This window comes from Octopus bimaculoides, chromosome 8, assembly GCF_001194135.2.
Source record: "Octopus bimaculoides isolate UCB-OBI-ISO-001 chromosome 8, ASM119413v2, whole genome shotgun sequence".
In the NCBI taxonomy this organism is placed as follows: Eukaryota; Metazoa; Mollusca; class Cephalopoda; order Octopoda; family Octopodidae; genus Octopus; species Octopus bimaculoides.
The window spans coordinates 83,475,775-83,486,137 of NC_068988.1; the positions used below are offsets into that span (position 1 = coordinate 83,475,775).

Genomic DNA, 10,363 nt, shown 5'->3' on the forward strand with positions numbered 1-10,363 from the left:
ATATATATATATATATACTTAGTGCAAGTTTTGAGGAGTGCAGTCTGATTTTAACAGAAATTTTTTCAAAGCTAGCTCCTTTATCTGTTTGGTGGGGTATGAAAGGTTTAGTCCACGATAACAAAGGAGATCTACTGTGAGCAGCTCAAGCAGCTTAAGTTAACGTTAAAAGAAAAATGACCATCTTTGGTTTTAAGACGAAAGGTGTTCTTCCATCAAGATAATGTTTGGCCACATACAGCGAGGATGATATTCCAAAGGGTGGAGTAGTTTGAATGGGAAATGATGCCCCACCCACCATATTCGCTGGACATTGCCCCATCTGATTATCCTTTATTCTGCAGTCTTCAAAATCATTTGGATGAAAAAAATATGTATTCTGTAGATGAGGTCAGAACAGTACTGGAGGAATATTTTTCGTCATGGACAAGTGAATTTTGGAAGAGGAGCCTTGCAAATCTACCAGATAGATGGAAGAGCATTGTAGAAAATGAAGGAATGAAGGAGAGTATACTTTAGATTAAAAAACAAACTTTGTTTATCTTAATTTAGAAAAATAAAAGTATAAAAAACCATATTATTAATGGGATGACCCAATATATATATAAAGGACAAAGATCTTTCCCAAATCATACAGACTCACAGGGCCAGTCTCTCAGTTTATGTAGTGGATATATACCCCGCTGGATGGGTATATTATTCATTTTTGCAGCTGAGTGGATTGGAGCAACATGAAGTGAAGTGTTTTATTCAAGAACACATGTTGGCAGGTTCAGGAAAAGAAATCACAATCTTACAATCATGGCTAACCACTAGCCACATGTCTCCAAGTACATATATATATTGGATGCTGTGTGTTTGGATGCATATGAGAGTTGAGACTACCTGTGCTTTCATTTCATGAAGTCTAGCATCATAGGGTGTCAGCTGGATAGCTTCGCTCCATATTTTGATAGCTTCCCAATACCTATAACAAAGAAAAAGCTTAATAATAATAAAAATAGCAATAATAATTGCTTCTAAAATAGACACAAGGTCTCAAATTTTAGAGGTGAGGTCAGTGGTTAGTCAAATAAATATATTCCAAGACTTGACTGGTACTTTATTTTATCAACCCTGAAAAGATGAAAGGCAAAGTTGACCTCAGCCAGATTTGAACTCAGAATGTAAGGAGCCAGAACAATACAGCAAGGTTTTTGTCTGATACTCTAATTATTCAGCCAATTCACCTCCAACAATTATTATTCTTTCTAATTTTAGTTTAAGGCCAGCAGTTTTGAGGGAGGGGCAACTAGATTACATCAACCCCAGTGCTTGACTGGTACTTATTTTATCAAGCCCAAAATGAAGAAAAGGCAAAGTTGACCTCAGCATAATTTGAACTCAGAACATATACAGTTTTGTCCACTGTGCTAACATTTCTCCCACTTTAACAATAATTATAATTCTTCACACTGGCTACTATTTATAGAAAAAAACGCAAAAACAATATAGTTAACTGAAATGTCCCCAGTACATGTCTAGTACTGACATCAATAAAATTTGAACTTGACAGACGACTGATTTATGTAATTAATAAGCTGCACTGGAGTGGAACATATCAGATTTAAACAATAAACCACACAACATTAGAAGCCAACTGAAGAAATAAAAACTCATACTATACATCAGACATCCAGCACTTATGCTTTCCAAGAACAGAAGATAAGAAGAGACTACAGTGTTTTGTTGATGTCTAAATATTTAAGAATGTTATACCAACATAGCAACAGCTTAATACCAGAGAGAATGATACTGATGGAGATTTCAAAATTTTTTTTAGAGCAGTAATTCCCAACCCTTTTTAGTTCAATGACTACTTTCACCAAACAATGTTTTACAAACAACTTCTTTCCATATTTTGCAGAGAAAAAAGTGTATTATTTTAATCAAACATAAGCTAATTTTGTACAGTGGTTTACTAACCATGTTTTTATACTCTCCCATCCAGCATGTGCTTCTGTTTTTAGATATTTGTGTGGCTAGTACCTTCATGTTAAATTTTTCACAGAAATTATTATATAATAATCTTTTCTACTCTAGGCACAAGGTCTAAAATTTTTGGGTTGGGGGCCAATTGATTAGATCAACCCCAGTATGCAACTGGGGATGAAAGGATGAAAGGCAAAGTCGACCTAGGCGGAATTTGAACTCAGAACGTAAAGACAGACAAAATACTGCTAAGCATTTCGCCCAGTGTGCCAATGTTTCTGCCAGCTCACCAACTTATTATTATATAACAATAGAATTATAATAGATCTTACTACATCACCCATCATGTTTCTTTTCAGAGATAATAATGTCTGATTTATGTTTTAATCTTGAGAAAGATTTTTGAAAAAAAAAATGTTAAAATATGAGCATCATACCTGATTTAAGGAATGACCTCTCTGAACTCCCAGGGCTATCACATCACCCCTTAACATTTTCCTATCCCTTGTGAGCAAACAAAACCCCCAAGGGGTTAGTAATACCTAGGTTTAGAAACTGAGGTTTCATTGATAAGTATATGTAATGGTGTCTTCCACACTAAATGTATTAGAGCAGTTTAAGAAGACAGTTTGTGTGCTTCACACATAATTTCAACCTTCCATTGTACAGTATATCACCAATTGGGTTTTATTTTCAGCAGCTAAAATTCTGTCAAGTCAACCAGAGAGCAAATATGATGGTGCATTGGACAACTATAAATATTTTTGAAGCCTGAGTTCCCCAAGTATAAAAATATTCTCTCACTTAGCCGAAAGAGTAATGTAACAACATTTATTTGACAGAAACAAGTTAATGTTACTTGTCAAATTGTGAGGATCACATATATAAATGCTCTGATGTAAATAATGACACTTCAATAGCTGGGGTCCTGAAACACTACACCAAAGTAATCATAATGTTCAATATACAAAGATAGAGCCTCTGTGGTCATATGACACATTAAAAATAACAGACAGATTCCTTCAAATCGTACCTTACTAGCTTAAAAAAAAGGTTATTCTTGGTGATGGTTAAAATGCTTTTGATCTTAGTTTGCTCAGTTAAGGTTGATCTGGCGCTAAATGTCAATAACAACTTTAGAAAGAACAAAACTACATATACACATATCAGATGGGAACACCTGAAGACTATAAAGGTATGAAACTTGAGTTGCAAGATAAAAATTCAGTTTCAATAAACCATATACTTTCAATTTATGTATTGAGCAGTGCTCTCTCATTTGTTCAACACAATTCAACAGTCATATGATGTATATTATCATCATCATTTAATGTCCAATTTCCATGCATGGATTGGATGGTTTGATAGTCCAGCAAATTGCAGGGCTGTACAAAGCTCCAGTGTCAACTGTGGCATGTTTTCTGTGATTGGATACCGTTGTGTATACGATGTGTACTGGGTACCTTTTTTCATATCACTAACATTAGTGAGCTCACCAAGTAAGTTGTAAGACAAAAATAGAATGGAAAAGGAAAAAATTTTCCATGCCTAAGTGTGGTGGTGGGGTATTTAGGAAGTGGAGGTGGTTTTCTGCCAGGTGTTGAGCGACTGAAGTATGATAGCTGGACAAGTACAGGTGTCTTACTATAGAGGAGATACATGGCTACCCAACAATATATAAGGGTGAGTAGTATTAGCTTGAAGAAGATAAAGATGGTTATAACAGTGTGCGATAAGTGGGTGGGCAGGACAGTTTCACAAGTGTGTGAGGGGAAAGTAACAGATGGTTAAATACAGGAGAAGAGGGGAATGCAGTGAGTGATGAGTAAGGGCAGGTGTGGATTTTGGGAGAATATCAGTATTGAAAAGGAGTGAGAGAGATAGTAGTGACTTAGTAAGGAGGATAGATCAGAAGGTAGCGAGATGATGTGCAATGTGTAGGAGCAGCAAAGAGGGAGATGTGGGGATACATAATGATGCCTGTAGCGAATCAGTTGAAAATGATAGTAGATATCCCTGCTCACTGCTATTGGGATAGAGATGGTTATCCACAAGTGCGAGCCCCCTGAGTCAGAGTGGCTGTTCCAGTGCATCTCTCTTGCCACCGTCCAGAGCAATGCCTTTTGTATTTTGTCAGCTGGGACCATGAGGTGGTTGGAGTTACAGGAAATTGAGAAAATGTAAGAATTTTGTAGTTAGAACTCTTCTTTTTACAATGACTGCCCCACTTCCAGTATTTATAAATCCTTGAACTTTGTAGATGGGGTATCAAAGAAGACAAAGATATCTGAAGGCATAGAAAAGTGTGTGTGTGTGTGTGTGTGTGTGTGTGTGTGTGTAGATATAAATACATAAACATGCACACATATACATAAATGCTAGCATGGAAAAACATGTTAAACAAACAAATAAATGAACACATATATATTAAAAGAATAACAAGAGGAAAAGTACTCAGGAATGCATACTGCATGGAAGCTTAATAGCAAAGTGGACACTGACATGAATGAGCCAAAGTTTTTTTATTTGGTTAAAATCACACTTTTATTGATGAGAACAATCATTTTCTAAAGTACTAATTATATGTAGGTTTGGTGATGCAAACAGGAAAAAGAGAACTCAAAACATGAGTATATGCATATATTTTTATTAATATTTAGCAGAAGCAACCGAGTGACTCAAGAGTCGAGGGTTTCGTGCAACAGAGTAACTCAAGGACCGAGGGTTTTGTACAAGAGTAATTCTAGCGCCAAGGGTTTCAGACATACATACATATGTATGTGTGTGTATGTGCATAATGCAAAAAGTAAACCCTTACTGAGGGAACAATCTTCTCTAGTCACCGAAGATCGTTCAAACTATTCTTTGCTGAAGAGATCAGGTCCAATTACATATATAATTAATCTAAACTACTTGAAATTTTAGGCTTATTGCATCAAGTATGCTAGCGTCTAGTCAACCAATTTCCACTCATTGAAGGCAATTTTATATTGCAATGTGACGGTTCTGAACGTCTTGGAGAATGACAAGGTAAGAATGAGGTACGATACAGCTGACGTTCAGTCTACTAACACTCAACAGGAAATCATCTCTTACGGCAAGTGTTAATGTCAAAGCTGACAAGAAGCTAAAGCATGATTGGCAAAACATTTAAGTAAATTCACTATAGCATATAAGTAATATATTCATCATTTCGGTAAATTCAAAACTATGATCTCACAATAGCATGTCATATCTAACAAGGGGAGTTAATTTAAAAAAGAAAAAAAAAAAGAACGAAAGTAAAGAAACAAAAACATATTCTTTTTAGAATTCCAAGGAAAAAAGTATTAAGAGAAAGTCATTTAGTATCTGCCAAAACTAACAGTACTTTCAGCCCTTCTTTGTTATTAATGTGATGCGGAGTAATATCAAAGAAGCGCCTTACTCTCTTCTTGATTTTTTAAAAATATTGTCACTAATTATTGTACTGAAATGTGTAGCGTTTATTACTTTCAATTACAAATTGAAGTTTTTCATTAATTTATAGTGTTTTAATAATAATAATAATAATAATGAAACGGGATTAAATTCTATATTAATAGAATTACGTCCCTGTCGGGAGAGCGACTCCTCGTTCGAAACTCCGCTGGGACAAAACAAAACACCGTGACGCAACTTATCGTTTACAAAGCGGAAAATTGGAAGAGGGTGTTGGATTATTATATCACCTCTCTGCTTCACACAACGTCGTTCCTTCTTCCTTCAATCGTGCACTTTTGATGACTGCATCTTCAAGGATCAAGCTCCGTTTCGGGGCCAGAGTAAGCCAGTCCACCTCATCGTCAAAATTGTCTTCGTCTGTTTCATCTGGCTGGAAAACAGTCGATACAGATCTGCTCACTTTTTCTCCTATTTTTCTCTTCCATCCAAAAGATGTCATGGTAAGAGTTTGTTCTCAATAATTCTAGCCAATGTGAGAACAAAGGATCCATTCACATCTGTCAAATTCACTATTGATATTTTACACGGTGTAAACTATTTTGGAATGCACGAGTATTGGAATTCCGGGATATTTGCCTTCTGGTAAGTTATAGAATTTAGTCCCACCTCCCATTTGTAGGAAATGAGAAATTAAGGCGACTATATTGTTACTCCACACATACTTTGTTGTCCAAGATCCTATGATCAAAGTAAATCTTGCTATAACTTTCGCGTTTTTTTTTTCAAATCGGTGTATATTTTTCAGCGTACATGACCAAATATGTACTTGATTTGGGGGGGATTTTTTGAGACGAAAGCCTTGTATTTGTGGGATTTTTGGTGCTATTTCTGACAAAGTTGTAAGACCACATAGAAGATGCTTCGTTGATGTGTTTTTCCATTAGCGATCTAACTTACATAAAAACGGTCAGTTAAAGTAGGAATAGAAACCTGATCTTGATATTCGCTAACAAATGTAAGATTTAAGTTTAAAATATTTAATCATAAACAGGGGACAGTTTGGAGAATTTTGATTTAGAAATGTGAACTCAAAATACGGAGTGAGATTCGAACATAAAACTCAAAAATAAATACGTAATTTCTGCTGCCTTGAATTTATTTATTTATCGGGGAGCGGAAACACTCTTAACTGCCTTTCCAGAAGTTAATACCATTGTAAGTGTAGTAGATAAAACCAAATTGCGAAATGTGAACTGTCGGGACCTTTTTCGTTTTCTTCAAACCACAAATTTTAATTCTGAAAAATTTTTTTTAAATGTACTTTTGATATAGTTATGCAAGCTAATGACGAATAACGAATTCACTTACATTATTTACATTTGACGAATATTTGTCCTCATCTTGTTTGTTGTTAACATGTTTCGGCTGATATACCCTCCAGCCTTCATCATGTGTCTTGGGGAAATTTCGAACCTGGATTCTCATTCCGAAGGTATTTTTCGATGTTGTTATTATTACTACTAACCCTAAGATTCCGAGTTCGATTCCAGGCAGTGACCTGAATAACAACAACAACAACATCGAAAAATACCTTAGGAATGAGAGCTCAGGTTCGAAATTTCCCCAAGACACCTGATGAAGGCTGGAGGGTATATCAGCCGAAACGTTGTGTTAACAACTAACAAGATGAGGACAAATATCCGTTAAATGTAAATAATGTAAATAATTCCTCATCTCTTAAATATAGAACTGTATTAACGAAATCACTATTTTGAAAAATTTATAAGACGTTAGAATCAGTTAAAATTACGTAATTTTAGTCAATGAATTTTAAGCCACTGTCCTCACAGCGGAAGTCGAAACCATTTGTTGTCATTATTTCGCAACCATCGGAGCGCGAAGGTCCGTGAAATGGTTGTGGCTTGTAAACAGTTTCGAGTAAGAACCAGAAAGAGAAGTATGGGATCTTTCTGATTTGACTGGCGCCACTTGTTTCTTAACGTCAATCATTTCTGCCAAGAACAACTATTTATAGTGACCTGTGGCGTGCATACTCGTATATTCCTGAGATAATAGGGTACCAATTTTGCCAAAGAACAGTAAACCACAACGTTGAGTTTCTAAACTCGCAAAATAGGACCCATGCATCCAGACCCATCATTAGCATAGCTAGAGGGGAGGAGGAGGGGGCACCACTTTTGGGTCTGCTGTAGGTAATAGAAATTTTCTGGGATCTAGTTTTTTTCATTCGCAAAATATGCATTTAAAAAAAAAATTATAGTTTAGCGTCTGTAACATGACCTGTTCATTGTAGGTTTCTAAATAAACAGAAATACCTAATAAAATCAACATGTATCATCTTACTATTTCTTTTGTCTCTTCATTGATTGTATGTTTTTATTACTTTTAATTTGCTATATTAATATATTTGTCTACCTGTGTTTACTTTATGCGTATTTCAGTATTATGTATTCCTGTCATGTATTTGTGGACATCATTAATATATGTGTGTGAAAAGGGAGCGTCTGTCTCCAAAACTCCAAAGTTGAGTAACGTTTTCATGCTAGGATTTGTAAACTACGTTAAGAATAACATTGGTCAACAAAGAATTTGTCCCAAGGAAAAAAATATCTGTATCTTCAAATTATCTGTATCACCCATAGTTTCTTCGTTCCAGGATATCCCTACTCCCTAATTTAAATTTTTATGAATAGAATTTACCTAGTGAAATCATAAATCCAGCTATCTGAGACAATGAGTCCCCAAAATATATGAAATGAAAAATATGTAAAAATACTAACACACACAAAAATTATAACAAAACATGCGGGTGTAAAGAATCTAGTGGTGTGAAGCATCAAGTGTGAAAATTCAACGTAGACAACAATAACACAGACAAGAGTGAACCACAACACAGCATGCGGTTGTCATGGTAACAAGCTGCTAATGCCACGCTGTCTGTTGATTAGCCAAAAATTACACAAATTTCCCAACATCAGATTCTTTAATTTACGAGATAAAGTAATTAGTTGATCGTAATCAAAATTCAGAGTTGCATGATACACCAAAATTGGAGGCAATCTGAACAAAGTTAAGAGGTGGAGGGGGGGGGGGGGGCTAATTTTTTGAATGAAAAAGACTACATCGTTCTCTGTTGGGTCTCGGAGGCGGCAAATTGCAGGGCCATTCCGGGCGGCACATACTCTAGCTACGCTAGTGGGACCCATACTCAACACGTAAAACGCACTTGAACCTGTCTTAAGCGAGAGAATAAACAGTGACGTGACACTAATCGTTCTACAGTTGACTCGTATCTCAATTTCTTTAAATTCATAACATTCTCCTACATTGTTTTATTTCGTTGTTTTCTTGGCAGAAATCTCTTTTAAGCACCCCATATAACCTCATAACTTTTTACGAATCTGTGTTCTACACACAGGAATTCATACGATTATGCAAAAATTTTTTTTATAATTCTTTAACCCCCCCCCCCCATAAATCATAAAATTTCCATACTTTTCCGAATTTTTTTTAAAAATCAGAGTTTTTTTATGTTGCTTAAATCACACCCGTAGGTGCATTATCATTCCATTAAATGTGTTTATGGGGAGAAAATATTGAAAAACGTCAATACATGTTAATGACAAAGAAACGAGGAAGGTATCAATTGGTGATGAGATGTGCTAAAAATAACAGCTAACTCGCCCCTAAATCACACACACAAAATATTTTTTGTATTTTAGAAGTTATTTCGTGTTAAAGTTGTCGTATTTGGTTAATTTTAACCAATCAATGATGTGTATTTAGCTGAAGAAAATTACTGCTGTTGTTCGCGATCAACAACTTCCGGGTCCATTGACAAAACGATGAATGTTCGACAACTTTAACACGAAATAACTTCTAAAACGATGAATGTTTGACAACATTAACACGAAATAACTTCTAAAATATAAATTTTTTTCAAAAACGTTAAGAGTAAACCCTGTTCTATGTGACACATTCTACCAGTATCCGAATTTTCAAAGTGTTTAGTTAAGAAAAATTAATCAAAAAATCTGTACGTCATATGGAATAGATCTAACATGGAATTTTTGTTTGTTTTTGCATATTCGCATGAATTCCCGTATGCAGAACACAAATTTGCAAAAGTTTTCTGAAAATTAAAAAAAAAAAAAAATGTTATGAGCGTTTTATGGGGTCTTTAAACCAGAATTTCAACGTTTTCCTTTATTGACAGTCCATGTGTTTTCGTTTCCTTTCAGCTGTTATTTCTAAGTCGAAAGCAAAAGACCTGTGACTATGGTATTATTCTAATTGTTTATAAATATAAATCTTCAAGTGGTTGAAAGAAAGTAAAAATGATGCTTAAAAAAACAAAATATTCATTATTTCATCATTGTTTTCTATCATTAAATTCTTTTTAAAAACCCTTTCTTTTGTTTTCTTTCGTTAAATTATATTATTTTTGAAAAGCCAGCTTCTTTTTTGTTTGTTTGTTTTCATTAAATTTAAAAAAAGAAACCTAATCAATTCTTACGGTTCTTTTGTCTTCATTTTCAACGATACAGTGATCCCTCGCCATATCGCAGTTTATTATTTAAGCTTACATCAATTCCTCTGTGGTGTTGTTTTGCATTTATAATAAAATTAATATCCACAAATTATAAAAATAATATAAAAAATATAGGCGCAGGAGTGGCTGTGGTACGTAGCTTGTTTACCAACCACATGGTTCCGGGTTCAGTCTCACTGCGTGGCACCTTGGAAGTGTCTTCAACTATAGCCTCGGGCCGACCAAAGCCTTGTGAGTGGATTTGGTAGACAGAAACTGAAAGAAGTCCGTCGTATATATGTATATATATATGTGCGTTTGTGCTTGTGTTTGTCCCCCCAACATCGCTTGACAACCGACGCTGGTGTGTTTACGTCCCCGTAACCTAGCGGTTCGGCCAAAAAATGATAGAATAAT

General features: G+C 35.1%; 1 protein-coding gene across 2 annotated transcripts in view; it reads right to left on the bottom strand.

Moving 5' to 3' along the window:
* LOC106872403 (tetratricopeptide repeat protein 33) overlaps nt 1-6,644 on the bottom strand; it is a 16,350-nt gene extending 9,706 nt beyond the window's left edge. Inside the window, exons 1-2 of one of the 2 annotated variants that reach the window (XM_052970224.1) lie at nt 5,682-6,636; nt 886-967 (exon numbers count right to left, since the gene is read on the bottom strand). In XM_052970224.1, the coding sequence (XP_052826184.1) occupies nt 886-967; nt 5,682-5,893 (294 nt within the window). In that variant the 5' untranslated portion in view covers nt 5,894-6,636. Of the gene's footprint in view, nt 1-885; nt 968-5,681 lie in introns of both variants that reach the window. The other variant, XM_014919401.2, reaches the window with a different exon arrangement.
* Nucleotides 6,645-10,363: the final 3,719 nt, after the last annotated feature.